Source organism: Salarias fasciatus, chromosome 20 (assembly GCF_902148845.1).
Source record: "Salarias fasciatus chromosome 20, fSalaFa1.1, whole genome shotgun sequence".
Taxonomy (NCBI): domain Eukaryota; kingdom Metazoa; phylum Chordata; class Actinopteri; order Blenniiformes; family Blenniidae; genus Salarias; species Salarias fasciatus.
The window spans coordinates 11491680-11508733 of NC_043764.1; the positions used below are offsets into that span (position 1 = coordinate 11491680).

General features: G+C 45.2%; 2 protein-coding genes across 5 annotated transcripts in view; one reads left to right on the top strand and one right to left on the bottom strand.

Annotated features, from left to right (window-relative positions):
- The window catches only part of magi3a (membrane associated guanylate kinase, WW and PDZ domain containing 3a), a 111568-nt gene extending 99467 nt beyond the window's left edge, over positions 1–12101 (bottom strand). For all 4 annotated transcript variants that reach the window (XM_030119735.1, XM_030119736.1, XM_030119739.1 and 1 more), the window contains exon 1: positions 10907–12101. In XM_030119735.1, coding sequence (XP_029975595.1) covers positions 10907–11213 — 307 coding nt within the window. In that variant the 5' untranslated portion in view covers positions 11214–12101. The remainder of the gene's footprint in view (positions 1–10906) is intronic.
- Positions 12102–14010: 1909 nt separating this feature from the next.
- Positions 14011–16355, top strand: LOC115408721 (tyrosine-protein kinase STYK1). The gene is made up of 9 exons (XM_030119620.1): positions 14011–14056; positions 14181–14324; positions 14430–14630; positions 14725–14906; positions 14998–15081; positions 15213–15430; positions 15544–15584; positions 15722–15818; positions 16155–16355. Exons 1-9 carry the CDS (start codon positions 14011–14013, stop codon positions 16324–16326), a joined length of 1185 nt encoding a protein of 394 aa, XP_029975480.1. The 3' UTR covers positions 16327–16355.
- Positions 16356–17054: the final 699 nt, after the last annotated feature.

Below are 17054 nucleotides of genomic sequence, written 5' to 3' on the forward strand. Positions count from 1 at the left end.
TCAGATATAAAGCCGAAAACTGTACAAAGCTGATGAGGGAAACAAAATCACCTAATCCCATTAAGTCATTATAATATGATACTTCTGCAGCATAACTAAACCTGAAAAGTGATGCTGCCAAGAGAGTGTCTGCTAATCTGGGAATTTGTCACCAGGCTGCATCACTCTAAAGTGTGAAATTATTCAGCTAGCAAACAAAAGAAATTATTTTCAACTGCGTTTGAGAACTATAAAAGGAAACACCTTCATTTCCCAGATACTGGCAATATTTGCAAATCAATCACGGAGACCTGGGATTAGCATACAGCGTACATTTTTCCCGTGACAGCAGCACGTTGTGAGAGAAAGACAATCTGCTCGTTTCATGACAAGAGGAGCCGCTTCCTCTCACTCCGATGCGTCCAGGACTTGGATGTCGAATGCTAAACTGCTGTGAGGGGTCATCGGGGGTCGCTGGTTGGGTGGGTGGCTGTCGGGAAGAATTTGAACTTTATCTATCATTAGTGCATGTGTGCATTTGCGAGTGTGTGTGTGTGTGCAGGGTGGCATGTCTGGATGTGTTGTGAAGCCTGCATGTGTGTTTGCTTCTCAGGCTGTCAACACGAGTGTTGAATCAGTGTGAGCCGTGCTCCTCTGCTGGATCCAAAGGAGCCCCCTGACACACGGGCTCTTAAGCAGCCTGGGCACAGACACTGCACGAGTGCCACTCCAGAACGGCCCTGCCGAGCCCCGCACCGTTTGACAGGAAGCATGATACGTCTTAAAAGCAGGCCGCTGAGACTCAGCAAATGCTATTTGTCTGGAGCCAAATTTTGGACCTTTGGTTTTTTTTTTTTTACATTTGAAGCATTTTCTTGGCCAAAAAAATGATGTTTTTTTGCACACTGGGCAGCTGTCCGAGAGCATTAGAGTCATCCGTTCTATAATTAGTCTGCGGTCTACGGATACCTAAAGCCGGATCGAAAAAAGTCTCCTTACAACAGGTCATTCAGGGCAGTTTCAACACACATTTTTTATTCATGAGAGAGAAGAAGCCTGCTCCTCCACATTACAGCAACACCGGTTAGACGACATTCTTCCTCACCGAATGAGCTTTTCGGATACGCTAAGTAAACGAGAGGATGTTATGAGCAGGAGCACTCAAGAGTGAGGTTTTTTTTTTTTCTTTTTTGGCGAGATTTTAAGCTTGAGTGAAATCATAACAGGTCGCAAGACCTCGAGATTTTCACCCACCTTGAAACCACTTTTCATTTATGAGACATATGCCTGACACCTGATGAGCGGCTGGCAGACAAATGACGGGCCTTGACAGATGGCCGACGCCGTTTCGATACGTTACAAACACAAACAAGGACAAGAGACAGCTTTGTCTCGGAGAAACGCTTGAAAGGAACAAACATTTCACAGTTTTAAAAAGTCCTTGTGAAACTTTTTCCACAGCATTTGTGATACTTGGAATCCTACCATGATAATTGTTGAGATTTGGGCAAAAATAGTAAAAAAAAGAACTTGAGGTTTTAGCAAAATGAGCTCATTTCAGCTGAGTGTACTTAAATATAAAGTTTATCTTTGTTGAACTAAATCAACTATTGAAGGCAAGATATTGGAGCTCAATCAACAATTCAATTAACAGAATACTTATTGTATATTTAAATTATCACAAGTCTTTTAGTAATACACACTGTTGTATTGCTGTATTTCCAGTAGGGCCACACAGTGACGTATTGATCATCTGGTCAGTCATGTGATTATCACTATAGCTCATCATTAGGGTACCCGTTAGTGAAGGGGGATGCACTGTAAGGCCACAAGTGAACATTTTGTCCTTGAAGTTGACGCATCACAAGAATGGATAAGATCTTTGAATGAATATGACAAGAATCAAATTGTTACGGTTCAACGACTTGATCAGAATACTTGGAAAAGTGCAGCTTCTGTTGGATGTTCCTGGTCTGTAAGTAGTTAAAAGAAGAGAAAAATCTGGATTATTATGGGTGAACAATCCACAAAGTGCTTCGGTTTCTTAGGTTGCCTAACGTGACATGTAGAAGTCGGAAGATATCCAAACTGAGTCAGCCTGTTTTTAAGCGTTCTCAGCACTTAAACACAATCTAACGTCGTATCTTGTCTAAACAGAAGACAACACAAGCTTAAAAGCTGTAAGATCTCTCTCTCTCTCAAAAAAAAAAGAATGTCTTCATGAAAGGAGGACGGTCTCCTTCAAGTTTTCGGTACAATAACAGAAGCAGGGAGCGGCCCATCCTGGAAACAATGTGAGACGTCTGCCAGAAAAAGCACCTGTTGGTAACAATACACTGGTGAGGCTCTGCATCACTTCTCACTGCGCTCAGCAAATTCAAAATAACTGCATTCCACACATGATCGTCATTCCCAGATAAACACCCGGGCCCTCCCGCCGGGCGCACGCCGACAACAACTGAGTCAATTGGTTATAGTGCGATACATCAGATATAAAGGAAAAAAATAAAAGTGAGTCACCATTGCCAGTTTTGACTCATTATGTAAGATAAAGCTGTAATAACACATCATCTGTCCTGACACTTCTTTGCAAACATGTTCCGCCGGAGAAAAATATTTTTCCTGTGATTCAATGGCACAATTAAACGAATTGTTCTCACCAAGAAGTAAATTCTAGGAAAATTACAGAGCCAAAAGAAAATGATTTCTTCACTTCAATGTCAGAAATCAGTGTTCGAGGTGAACAAAAGAACAGGAAACTAAATAAACAAGGCCAACCAGGACAGATAGAGGCAAAGGTGGGAAGCAATAAAGGGCAGACTTTAGGCTACAGCAGGGGTGTTCTTGAAATATGGTTATGAAAATATTTTAAGTTTATCTACATTTTTCTCCCACAAATATTTGTATTGTGCACATTACATAGCCGGAACATTTAAATTTATTCTGACTTCTAGATTTAAACTCCCATGTTTGGATTGACAGAATTTTCATAATTTCATCTTGAGTGGAAAAGAGCATTGAGGTCAAAAGCATGATGGGTAATACACTCCTCTACCAGCAACAATTCTAAAACTGTTTTTTTTATAAAGTTCACGTAAGGGTTGAAATTGTACGGCAGCAGCAAGATCTCAGGTCTGGAAGCTTTTCAAATCTGCGCGCCTGCTGAACGTCAAGCCTGAAGGACTGGTCCTTGCGGACGCTACAGCCACTGCATCATCGGGACGTCAGGATTGCAGAGAGACCGGTCCCTCTGCTTGCTTTACACAGTGAGTAATGTTCATGTGATCTCTTGAGTGTATTTGCTGAGCGCCAGTGGCGGGCGAGCTGTCGCCAGAGACGGCTCGAGGGCAGATTTTGACACTCTATTCAGCATGGTTTAGAAAAAAATAAGCAAAAAACAAGACAAAACCACCACAACACCTGTCAGTCTAGCATATGCTGAAACTCCCAGAGGGCATATGTTTCCTAATTTGTAGAACAAAAAAAGATTGTGCAACTTGTTTGCTTGAATCAGCTTATTAGCAGAAAATAAGAAAAAGCTTCAGGAGGCGACCACTGAGAAGTCAAACTGTCCAAACAGATGCGATCACCGCTCGCGAGCACCCACTGCACAGGCACGGCATCGTGAATAACAGAGTGAGTCAAACGCACTGTAAGCAAAACGTCCTACCGGTGTCCTCAACTCTCCGTAAAGATCAGGCCGGCGCAGGCAGCGGCTCAGGATGTGTCGGCTGTTTCGACGGGGATGAGACTGGACCCAATCAATAACCCGTTAGAGCAGCTAAGAAGCTAAGCAGGCCAAATTGGCCGGCCACGAATCCCGACACCCATGAATTCTAATGAGGATCCTCCGAGAAGCTCATCTCTGCAGAGCATCACATCTCGCGGGCAGAACGGAGCACAGAAGATGAATTATTAACCCAAGAAAATTTAGTGGCTGCATCACATCAAGATGAGGGTTTTCAACCTCTGAAGGCCTTGGTCTCATGATTTCACCCGGTTGGAATATAGAAAGCATGAGAAGAAATTAGGAAGCGTGAAATTCTCTCATGTTGTGCAGATTTTTTTGGCGCGCCACGGCTCTGGGAGCCGAAGAGGCCACAGCGGCAGCTGGCTGAGGAGGTGGTTCTACTGCGAAAGGTGCGCGAGAAGGGCGGAGGGATGGATATCCGTTTGAGATGAGGTGTTGTCATGTGCACGAGTGGGACGGGCTGAAATCGATTCTCTGAGCTCGAGCATCGCGGCTAAAAACCGCTGAGTGGGCCACTCCGGCAGAATGAGTCCTGACAAAAGGCGCGTCGGCGTGGGCACGAGCCCAAGACCGAAGGACCACGGCCAACCAGGAGATTGAGTCTTCTCCACTGATTTATTGCCCCGCTTGTAAAGAACGATCCCAACTGAGAAACTGAGGTATGCGCCGGTCCACGCTGCACAGGCAGGCGATTCATCTTACGCTTATCATTACTCTCCAAAATAAACTCCTGAGATCTATACGAGAGTGAATCCAAGAAAGTCTAAACAGCACCGCTGCCACACTCCAGTTCAGCATCACAGAGAGGAATATGAGCAAAATTATAGGGAAGATAGTCTGGCAGCATTCAGAGGAAAGAGGCATGCTATCTTCCAGTATGATTGCATTTGAGCTGAGGAGGCAACCAAGAGTGGATCCCAATTCAAACGCGCCTTAATTTTTGTTTTTTTTATTGCCATACATATGCAGTCGGCTCACATAAAGCAGTTACTCGCAGACGTGATTGGAAATACCGACTGTGCAGCAAGTCTGAAATAGTAGGTGTTGTTTTGATAAACGCCAGCCACAATCATTCCAGACAGCCACAACAGAGAATCGATACTAATATTGTGATTAATGGCAACATAATCGTTTTCAGTCCGAAGATTATCACTGCTTTTTTCTCATCTTCTCCGACCTGTTCCTGCCGCTCAGTCTCCACCTGCTACTCCCTTTCATTCTCGCTCTTGCGTCTCCCTCCTATTGTTTGCACTCCTCCCTCTTTGACCCCATTCTTTTTTTCTCCTCAACCTGTTCAGCTTTTTTTTTTTTTTTTTTCTGCCTTGTTTAAATTCAATGCATCCTTCAAAAGACAATCCTTCTCAGGGAAACGTCTGAGGCAGCGATGTGCCAGCTGCTTCTCCTCTCCGTTCCCGTTATTGCCTCCGCTACAAACACCACGGGGGACGTTTCGTACAGACGGGGGCCGCAGACGAAGTCCCCCAAATAGGCTCTGCGCAGAGGGCAGCCAGTGTGCATCTGGAGGAAACACACTTCAATCAACTTTCAGATAATTTACCCCCAAATACCTTCCATCCACATCTGCACCTGTGTATTGATCCATAACAGTCGATTTCCTTCACTCCGTCTCTATTTCCTCTTTTAAACCAAGTCTCTGTCTGCGGCGCGCGCCGACACAAAAGGGACAATTTCTTAAGTTAATTGGTCTGCGGCGAATCAGTCCTCGAATGCATCACAGTCAGATGGTGTTGCACAACTACTCGGAGCAATCTCAGCCGCCTGATGGCTGCTTGCTGCAGCCTTGCGCCCTTCTTCTGTTTGTTTCATGTAAAAAAAGAGGACAAAAATGTGTCTTATCAAGTAAAGTAAAGCAGTGAGTGGCTGTGCAGATATTCCACTGCACCACCTTTTAATTCAAATCACATAAATGAATCAAAATGTCCACAACAGAAGGTGATGACCCCAACCTGAAAGGATCCGTCTCCTTTTCTGCAAGAGCAAACGTTAGGCGTGCAAAGTTTCTTTATCTATGTGTATCGTTCAGTCAAAATAAGGTAAAGACATGAAGAATGAGGCTTGTTTATGGAGTACAGTGGTGGAGGTTATCTTTCCTCGTAGTGTAGGACCTGCCAGAGCTGTGCCCCTGGTTATCTATATGCACTGTTCAGAAGCCGACCTCACCTTATCTCAACAAGGGGTAAACAGCTGCAAGGATGCTGGAGTGAGACCAATTAGAAGTCAAGCTGAGGAAAAGAGGCCAGGAGTCTCTAAGGAAGGGTGTGTGTGTGCGCGCGTGTGCGTCTTTAACCTCCACTGTCCATTTCCAGAAGAAGCAACCTGGAGACGCCACTGCAGCTGACGCAGCACTACGACCACTCAGACGATCTGTGAGTCAGCACTTATTCTCCTCTCTGCCGTCTTTAAGAGGTATGGCTTATATGAAGACGTTATCTCTGCTGCTGGCCATTTCATTACCGCAGTACAGTATTAGCATTGTCGTATGAAAGGAGATCCCGGAGGCGCAAGACATCTGGGGAAGAGCTCTGCTGCAGGTTCCCGTCGGTTGAGATAACAATCACCGAATGAAAAAAAAAAAACGGCGTGTAGTGTGATGCTTCCAATCCTCATTTCTCAGAATTCCACCGGTTTGCTTCCAGGGTATCCAGCGGATCCTCAATGATTTCTGATTTCCCACAACATGACAGTAAAATGCAAAGCCAGGCAGAAGGTGGCAAACTGCTAATAACCAGAGGGAGTGGACTCGGAGCCGGACGGGCAGCGCCGGGCGGCTTCATGATGAGAGCGCCGCTCCCAGCGAGGGACGGAGGGATGAATGGGAGAGCGCGCTTTGGTATTCACGGCAGCGGCCGCCGTCTGGGGGCTCCAGCGGGCCCCATCCGCTCGCGCCGGCCTCCCTCCCCACTGACAGATTGGCAAGGCAGAGGGCGGAGGAGTGTGACAAGTTTGTCGAATGAGCCAGGAGAGCAGCCAGGAGGAGCGGGCGGCGGGTTGATGCCACATCAGGTGTCCGGCTGCAACACGTACATTTTAAACACAGAAAGCAGCGTGCTGCAGAGAGAGCACAGAGGAGAGAGAGGGACTGTGTGTTGTTCTGCTTTTACCTGGAATACTAATCGGCAAAGTAAGGATGGAAGAATATTCTTACAATCCAGAACTTCCATCATCATTTTCTTATTCTTTCATACCACAAGAGTAAGTAGGAAGAAGTGCACTGAAAGTTACATGGTGACGGGAAAAAATAAAAGTTCACCTTTTATTCCTGAGGTAAAACCTGAAACAAACCCGGGCTTCACAGGAGGCACGGATATGACAAAAACAGTGACTGGAACACAGGTTGCCTTTTCCGTTGGGAGCAGGAGCCACAGAACCAGAAACACGCCGACAGCTCCTCTCAGCTGGTTTTAGAGCGGCTTAGTTAGAGAAGCACCGTGGGGGGAACCCGCATTAACGCAAACTGTGCTCTTACTGCTGATCGCGAGCGTCTGAAGTGTTAACCCCCGTCTAACACCACCAGCGAGACGGAAGCAAAAGTTGCTGCAATCGCCTGTTTTATTAGAGGAGAGGGAAATGTAGCAAATTACCACAGGATGTTCGATCTGTTTTGCAGTGGGGTTTTCTTTTTTTTTTTTCCTTTTCCTTTATCGTTTTGGATAACAAGACCTCCAATGTTCCTGCAACGGATTTTAAAAAGAGGAACATTTCCCACATCAAAGGGAATCTTCTGGGTACGATCTCTGCAAAGACTCAATGATGTGCAAACCACAGAGGTCAAGGAATACATTGAGAAAGCCAGCACTCCACTGATATTAAGCTCGACAGGAAAAACAACATTACTCAGGTGGAGCTGCGATGATTAGCTGATGAATCACCGGGCTCATCGGCAGGTATCTTAATAACTGAGTCACTACTATCGTCTTCTTTGACACAAACGCATAACCTGCATTGTGAAACACGAGGATTCAATCTTCTTATTTACTCATAAGTGATAGTATTTTTGCTCCAATTTTCCTTTTAGAACAATTTATTTCAAGATGGTCCGGGAGAATTATTCCAGCAGCAAAACGATTACTTGATTCACTGCAAGTCTATGTTTCTCAGTAGGCTACAGAGTGGTGGAGCGGACCGTCTCACTCCAAATGTGTAAATCACATGTATGAAGACAAGTACAGGTCTATTGTCAGGCAGCTGTCAGAAGGGATTAGCCAGGTACTTAATTAATCCTTCATCTTACTGACTTCAGGGGAGCATTGAACATCACAGATGAGTGATGTATGAAAATATAAGCAAGAGCTGAGCAGTGAGGGAGGGCCGCCTAATGAGTCTCTGCTGAAAAACAGCATAACAGGTGGGATGAAAACTGATAGTAATTAAGTTATATTCAAATATGCAAGCCTATTGTCTGTAGATTCAACACAACACTTGTATCATCAAGATATTTATGAGATGCATTTTGTGAAAAAATCAAACCAAATCAAAAAGATCCACTGGAACAGCTACGCTGAACCTTTGATGTGAACGTTACCTTTTCAAGCTTTTTCACACACAATGCTCACATCTCTGGAAAAAGCATCGTAACCAGTGGACTGGGACCCACGTGGTCATCAGCATTTATCTTTTCTGAAATGAATAAATACATAAAAACCCTTACTACAGTTTCCATAACAGTCCTGATTTGTGAATCAAGTGTGCCACAAGGACCTGAGAGCTAAATGCTCCATCCATTAAGCTCCATAAGGCAAAAACAAGCAGATCCAGGTCTGTTTACAGCATTAATCAATGAGCTGCCCACTCACAAGCTGCAATAGGTAGCGGTGATCACTACGCCTCTCCTTTCACTCGTCCCCTCAAGGTTACCGCCTAATGCCTGGCTCCGCTCTCGGAATGGGAGCTGCATACTGAGTGCATCAGCTGGGCTGGAGCCAGAGGACCACCCAAGACAAATCTCTCTTATTCGGTCTTCACTGCGCCAGAGAGACATCAAAAAGTGTCAGCTGTGCAGAGGTGGGAAGATTATGCTTAATTTTCAGGCAACAGGTGTAATTGGCTTGGCAGGTAGTGTAAATTAGTGAGATTTGGAAGAAAGGCTCGGAGGTCTGTCAAATTAAGTTAGAGGATAAAAAAGCACGTTGATATATTACTGATGAAAGAGTATCGTGGATACGCAGGGAAGACAAGTGTTTAAATGGGTTTATATGGTATAACTGATTGAAGAGGCACAAAAAAAAGAAGAAACTAATCAGAGACAAAAAGGGGAATAAAATCCTAAATGGCAATAGAGTAAAATGCCCTAAACTAATGACTTTACATGTGTGAGAGCTTCTAAGGGGTGCAGCAGAAGGAAAAAACTGGGATCTTCAGAGAAAAAAAAAACAACAGTGTCCCAGAAATGAAAAGCATCTCCTGTTATGAAAGTGGTGCTTTTTATTGCTTGTAGACTCCAGAAACCAGAAAGAACAATACCTCATCATATGAGAGACATTAGGAAGTCCCCATTTAACGAAACCTCAGAACCTGGCGTGAGACAACGCTTGTGCATGAGAGCTGGAGGACAAGAGGGATGCAGTAGAGATCAAGGTTTCCCCTTCAGACTGATGCAACGTTTTGCATGCAGTCACTTAACAAAACGCACTGCTATGACAGACCTACAAAAAGCATTTCTTCTGGGAAACAAGCTACTCGCATCAAGCTTAAACTCCGTACCTCTGCCCTCACGTTCATCCTGCATTTTGCATTCTCATGAGAATGCAAGTTTACAAGCCGACATACGATCCGGCCCTCAGCCGCCCCGGCACGGAGCAGCGGCCTTCAATGATGGATGATGGATGAATTAATCATGAGGCGAGGGGACGGAGATCTAAACACACAGCGGGGTCCCAGGAGGAAGCGGGGAGCTAATGGCGAGCAGCCCGGCGAAGCTCGAGCGTAGATTGAGCATCACTCAACGTACACATTACGTAACGCTGAGTCAGGAGGAAACACTCCAAGGACTGCAACCAAATCAGCACTGATCCAGAAGTACAGAGTGAAGACGTTCCCGGTCCAACACACCAGGGTCATCCTGCTATCGGCCCAGATTTCTCACCTCTCCACCACACCTCCAGGACACCGAAGAGAGACCCAGGAGTGAAGGTGTCAAACACTGTCGCCAGGTTGGCTCAACAACCAGGAGGCGACTTAAACGGATGGACCTAATTGATTCAATTACACTTGGACTCACCTCCACAAAGCAAGCGGGCCCAACGCCGCCTAAGCTGGCGAGGCGACCATTAACAAATCCCTTCTAAGCGTTTTCAAAGTGCCACACTCAGCAGTGCTTCTATCAAATCCATCCATCCATCCATCCACACAGACACGCCCATCTCAGGTCCAGCTCCAGCTTGACTGTCAAACACACTTTGAGAGAATCAACACAGAAGCATTTATTAGCAGTGTTTGTGGAGTGTAAAGAAAGAATCAGATGGAAAAGTAATACCAGACTCATACAGGGGCAATCAATAAGCTTTTAGCAGAGTTTATGGACAGGGCAGGGAATATAAACGTGAGTGCAGCCTTATAGGGGCACGTGAGAGTGGTGGCTGTGAGTGGGCAGTGTGTGTAAAGCACTGACAAAAAAAAGAGAATAAAACAGAACTTCCACCTTAATGACCATTCCCTGTTTATGTTGTGGTCATGGAGAAGTGGGTGTATAAACAAGTGTGTATAAACACAGCGTGTCCCCCCCACTGCCTGAGCCGTTTGGCAGAAACTGGACTGCAGCAAAAAGCAATTGTGGAAAATTGTATGTTTCCACATGAACGAAGAGGAGGCATGCTGACACGCGATTTGGATGTGCTCAAGCCAAGTGAAAACAGGGAAAAATGACCTGTCGATCTGATCCCCATGAGATATCACAGTGCGCGCGCACACACACTGATCCTGTAACATATTGGCCCATCCAGTTAAAATTCGGCTCAGCTGTGAGGCTGTAACCCGAACAGCGTCTTATTTATTCATAGTACAAGTCACACCTGTCCCAAGCTGCTCTGCTCTAACACACCATTTTTAATTCATCTCACACACCTGTCACGTATGTTTGTGTATGTGTGTGCGTGTGTGTGTGTGTGTGTGTGTGTGTGGGGGGGGGGGGGGGGTGCAGGATGGGGGCTGAACACACACCTGGTTTCACAGTTTTCAGGCGGATGGGCTCTCGGAAGTGGCGGATGACGGCCAGCGTGTCCCGGTTGGTGAGCCCGCTCACCGGCGTGCCGTTCACCTCCAGCAGCACGTCCCCGCCGCAGGGGAGCCTCCCGGTGTGACAAACCATCGCCTCCGAAACTATGTGTCCGACGTAGGGGAACTCTCCCAGCTCCGCGCCGCCGCGCACCTCCACCACCGTGACCAGCTCCCCGGTTCCCCCCCACGACACCGTGCACTCCTGCACTTTGGCGGACCAGTGCTTCTTCTTCTTCAGTGTCTTGGACATGGTCGGTCCCTCCAGTGAACCCGAGGAGGAAGTCCAGGCGTCCCTCGCAGCAGCAGCAGCCGCCTCAGATCCTCAAGGCGCAGTGACGCACGGAGAAAAACATTGTTATCAATCAGAGAAGTTGGGGATGCTCTCTCGCGTCGTAGTCCATTCCACGGTGAAACGAGTCCCGGATCATCCGCGCACGATCAGCCTCCGCCGAGTCAAAAGAGCATCACCTGTCCGCGTGAGAGCAGCTGCGTCAGTGTCGCATTGAAGCGGAGAGTGCTGCTGCTGTCGATGCCGGGGCGTCTCGATCCCACTCTCCACTCCACTCCACAGAAACGTGCACTGATCAACCAGCGGCAGCTTCCCACCCCACGCCGTTCGGCTCCAGTGTGTCACAGAGCAGCGTGGAGCCCCGGCGGTCTGTGCGTCACGGAGCCGGTCAGCGTCCAAACCATTCCACTCCGGAGTTCACTTTAGAGGGGAAACATGAGCAGAAAGAAACGCTGGAGGGGAAATGAACAACTTCCAAAACTGGTTTCCAAAGTGTTGCTGAGAGAGGAGAGTCCGTCCAGTGGGAGGCTTTCTTCCTCCCACAGCTGGAGAGGAGGGAAGTTGACGGTGCGCACCTGTCCCGCTCTCCTGACAGCACAGCCAGTCCCTAGAAACGGAAAAACAGACCTGGCCCTCCTCTCAACCGGCCGATTATCTGATTCCTTCCCCTCTAAAAGAAAAAAAAAGAAAAAAAAAAACAATGGTACTCCTGCGGCTCTCCTCACTGCTCCGCTGGGACTCTCCTCCTGCTTTTTCCTCAGGCACTGTGGAGATTTTTCAATCTGAAAACTACGCAGCTGCAGCATGCAACAGACATGATCCGATTAGGCTTCGCTCCATAACTTTTTTTTTTTTCCTCCGATCTTTTTCCGTGTTGCTTCCCTGACGGCGAGGGAGTCTGTCCAATTGGGCTCCAGGAGGGGCGGGGACAGAAGGGGCTGACAGAGCCAATGGTCAGCGGGGAGGGGCGGGTGCAGCGCCGCGTTTCCATGGTCGCGCGCTGGGACGCAGATCTTCACGTGGGAAATGCGCTTTCTGAGTTTGAGCTGCAGGGACGCCGTCTTCTTCTGGTGCTTTCACCGTTTTCTTTTTAATGAGTTTAAAATGCATTGTGCAGCATCTTTCATGCAAAGGTTCACTAACATTATGTTGTTTTCCTTTGGAGAGCTGAAGTTAATGATCTTTAGTTTTGGGTTATTGTTGTTCTGTTGGATGATTTTACGCACAATGCTGCCCTCTTGTGGTTATAAGCAGTGAAACGCTGCCCAGTCACTCCAAGTGCAGACATCAAGGCCGATTTTCAGTCTGGTACTGCTAAATCACTAATTTTAAAATACATTACATTTTACAGTACTTCCACAGAAGTAATTGTACTTTTTTATTCATTCTAATATTTTTGTTTTTATTTGCATTTTACTTCCTTAACGTCTAATTTGTTAACTTTTTAGAATTTGTGCATTGTGAAAGCTGGATAGATAGAGAGCTCCGTGTGTGTGTGCGTGCGTGCGTGTGCGTGTGTGTGTGTGTGTGTAGTGGTTAGCACTCACCTGGGTAAATGGGTTAAAGTCCAGGTCCTGGATGTGATTTAAATGTTTTCGCTGAATGTTTTTGGGTACTCTAATTTTGTCCCACAGTCCAAAAACAAGCATCTGCAGTCTAACCTGTGTGTGTGTCAATAAATCAATGTCTTTCTGGGGTTTTTTTTGTTTTTGTTTTTTTTAACATTTGATCAGCTCTAGTAACCCAGACCTAAAAAATATATTACAAAATTAATATATTGATGATTACAGTCTGGCTTCTGTTGTTCTGTTTCATTTGGTTTTAATTTTCTCCTATGATTTTGTAACTTCTGATAAAAATCCCAGAACATTCTTGAATGTTTGTTGTTTTTCTTTTTGATATATATACAAATGTAGATACATTACAAAATGTATGTTTCTGATGTGATTTAAATTGTAACGCTATAGTATTATAAATAAAATAGCCTAATGTTATGGCAACATTGTCAAGCGTGTATTCATTGGTTGATATTTATCTTCATAAATTCTCTTTGGACCACACACTGTTAAAGTGTTTAGAACATTCCCTTTATTTTGGAAATAGCATGTTTTCTAAGTCTGGATTTTCTTTATTTATTCTTCATCCCACTGAGTGATTATTGCTGTTTAACTGAATATATATTCCTAACAATGTGAAGTTTTTTTGTGTTTACTGTTTTTGCTTTTTTACCTGGCAAACCACACACACACTTTTCATGCCAATGTTAATAACAGCTGAAATGCTAAATTAAAATGACACCAGTCAGTGTGAACGTGACTTTTTGTTTATGCTCCCTTGTTCAAATGCGTAAAATGCTCCTCATTTCTGCTTCTTTGTTAATAAGTAACAGTGAGTCAACTTTCCAGCTCACCTCTTCGGTCAGAGCCCTCAAAGGCAGACAGAGCTGAACGTTTTCTAAAAGCAGCTGATAAAAGTCGTGTTATTGTGATATTTCAACTCGTCTGCCACTGGTAATTTTAACTTGTTGGGTCAAAGAATGTGTTTTTACAACTATAAAGAGGCCACAGAGTTCAGGTAGGAAACCTTTACGGTATTTTTTCCACAATTACGCTTTTGTTTTTGTTTGTTTTGAGGCTGCTTCATGGTTGATTCGTCGTGTTCTGGACAGGAATAAACAACTTTAGTGGCAGTGCTTGGAGTTCATCTGCTGATGTGATCCACGGTTTCTTCCTTGTGTGGGAAATGCCAGCTGCTCCCTATGGATGTGAACAGAAAATGCAACGAAACATTGCTTCCTGTGTGCAGTGAGTTCCTCAAATATTACCTTGAAAACAGCAGGAAATTGTCTTTCCTTGTTTTTGTTGTCTTATGTGTCTGTTTCATTGAAGACTAAAAGTTTTGAATCTGCTTCTTCCACATGTTTTGTAGATGATGAGTCGTCAGATCTACTCGCGCTCATCATGATCCCTTCTCTGCTGGGCCTGAGCACGGTTGTAGTTGTTATTCTTCTTTTCATCTGTCTCCACAAGCACAAACAAAGAGGACGAAGGACAGCAGCTCAGTTTGCTAACAGTAAGACCTGCGTGCCTTAAAATTCAAATTTGTGCTGCAGAGTGCTTATTCATCTCAAAAACCTCCATTAGCTTCTATTTCATTTCAGTTTTGTTTTTTTGACAGGTTCGCAGGGTTTGTCCTCGAATTCAGCCTCTGTGAGCTCTCCACAGGTCCAGACTGCATTGTGTCCCTGGGAAATCCCTGAGGAGTGTGCTCTCGTGGGCCTGGAGTTTTGGCAGACGGGCCGCTATGGCCCCATTTGTAAAGGCCTGCTGAGGAACAAAGATGGAGTCGCCTCTGTTGTGGTGGTCAAGTCCCTCCGAGGTATTGCACAATCACAACATCAGGGTCATCTTGGGTGATCAGGGCAAATAAAAAAAAACAAAAAACCTTTATTTGTTCTTTCCTGTGTGCGTAGATGGCTCCAATCAGCCCGAAGCCAAAGAGTTTGTGGACTGGATCCATTTTCACGCCACCGTGTGTAAACATGAGAATGTGGTGCAGATGCTGTACTGTCAGACCAGGCGTCTGCCCATGTACCTGGTCCTGGACGCCTACACCCCCGGAAACCTCCTCCACTTTCTGTGGTCTCTCAGAAATGTAGGAGACCAACTTTGATCTATTTGTTGTCAAATGCAAACTCTGTATCCTCGATTTATTTGAATGTGAGGATGATTCATTTCACCTTCAGACAGATTTGAATGCTGCTGATCTACTGCAAAGCTTCTCTGAGAGGTCGGTGTTTCTGGTGGGAAAGCAGGTTGCAGCCGGCCTGGTCAGTCACTTTTTTGCAAACCATGATGCATTTGTCATTATTTTTCTCCTCACAATGATCTATTTTAAAAGTATGGTTGCACCTCTTGCATATCTGATGCATTGTCTGGTTGTGGCTGGCTCCTCCCTCAGGACTACCTGATGTCGGAGCACAGGCTGGTGCACGGCGACGTTGCTGCCAGGAACATCCTAATTGGGCCGGGCCTCTCCGTCCGGGTGTCTGGCCTGGGTGTGGCATTTGCAGGACGCAAAATGGATTCGGCAATTAGCCGGAGGGCGGCAGAGGTTCCGCTCAAATGGCAGGCTCCAGAGAGGATTATGATGCATCTCAGTATCGACAGGAGCGACGTGTAAGGCCAAGGTTATGGCTGAGAAAACCAATGCGGTCGCGATGTTGTTAGAGCTCTGAAACGGCTTCATTTCACCTGACAGAATCATTCTGAAAAGACATCTTTTCTTTTAGGTGGTCATTTGGAATCTTGCTATATGAGCTGGTTACGTTGGGTAAAGCACCACTTTCTCTCATTTCTCATCAAATCCCATCAATACAGCTGTTCTTTAAATGTACTGATTTATGTAATCTAAGCTTTTGGCACGTTTAATTGAAATAACATGTTTTTGTTTTGGGGTTTTTACTTGAGGCTCTCCTCCATATCCTGAGCTGGAGCCTCTGTCAGTGGTTCAAAAGCTTCAAGCGTCTTGTCGAATGAAGAGACCAAAGACTTGCGGAGGACCACTGTGAGTATTATTATCTGATTAGCAAGCAAAAATGGACATATTTCCATTTGCATATGTATTTCTGTCACAGTGATGGAGAGCGTCAGCTGAAGGTCAAGTATTACTGCTACTCAATGTGTGAAAATACGGCTGTAAAATGAATAGTTAAACCCAACCTCTGGCAAGCAACCCTCAGACCGCTGTGAGCTCCTCCAATACCCAGCCATATTAATCTTGATAAAATATCACTGATCCTCTTCAGAAACTCCCACTGACACAGAAAAAGTCATTTTCTTTCTGTCAAACTGTCGTTTCCACACAAAAACCTGTGGATTTCTGTGTACGTGCTCATTATAGGTACGATCTGATGAAGTACTGCTGGATGTGGAGTTTCAAAGACCGGCCAACCTTTTCAGCCATCATTCGGCTGCTGGAGGCGTCGCTGCACCTGGCCGCCACCGAGCCTATTTGCATTCCTGAGGTCATGGACATCTTTGACTATAACAAAAGGGCAGGGCTGCTGTCGTAGGCTTGTGGAAATATCAAACACGCAAACAACAATTAAAGTGAAGTGAGAATCACTGCAGAGTGAAACCCAGTGTTAACACTGCCTTCATGTTGCTCTGAACAGGATGTATTAAAAATAAATGCAGATGTTATAGTGATAGTTTGAATTAAAGGCGATCAGACACGGTGAATGTATGTTTAACTTTTTATTGACAAAATATACAAATTTCACCACACAGATCTTATTTTGTGTTAAGATCTTTTCCATTTCTTTTAATTAATGGACCATGTACAGTTTTTGTCCTTATATTGCTCAATACTATGAATACATTACTGTGTGTTTACAGTTTGAAAACCAAAAACACCCACACATGAAATCTCAATGTACTACATGTATCACAGTACATTCGTGTGTAGCCTGTGCGGTTTTCTCTGTAGTAACAGTAGTTAATATTAATCCTAACAGGATCCACAGTGAATTTAGAAAAAATGAACCATTTCAATAAAGTTTTTATTGAACTTGGTTTCTGACTTAATGCTCACATAGTGTGTGTCGTCATATGAGGCTGTTGTTAGCAGAAGCTTTAAATGCGAAGCATATTTCTTGACCTCAGCTGATTTAGAGTTGGTGCTGCACTATTATACTGTTTAGGATCCCACCCTGAGCTGACTCCGCCATCAACCACAGCAACACGGCCGGCCGGGGAGGTTTTAGCTTCACAGCTCAGAACAGAGCGAATTGTGATGCAC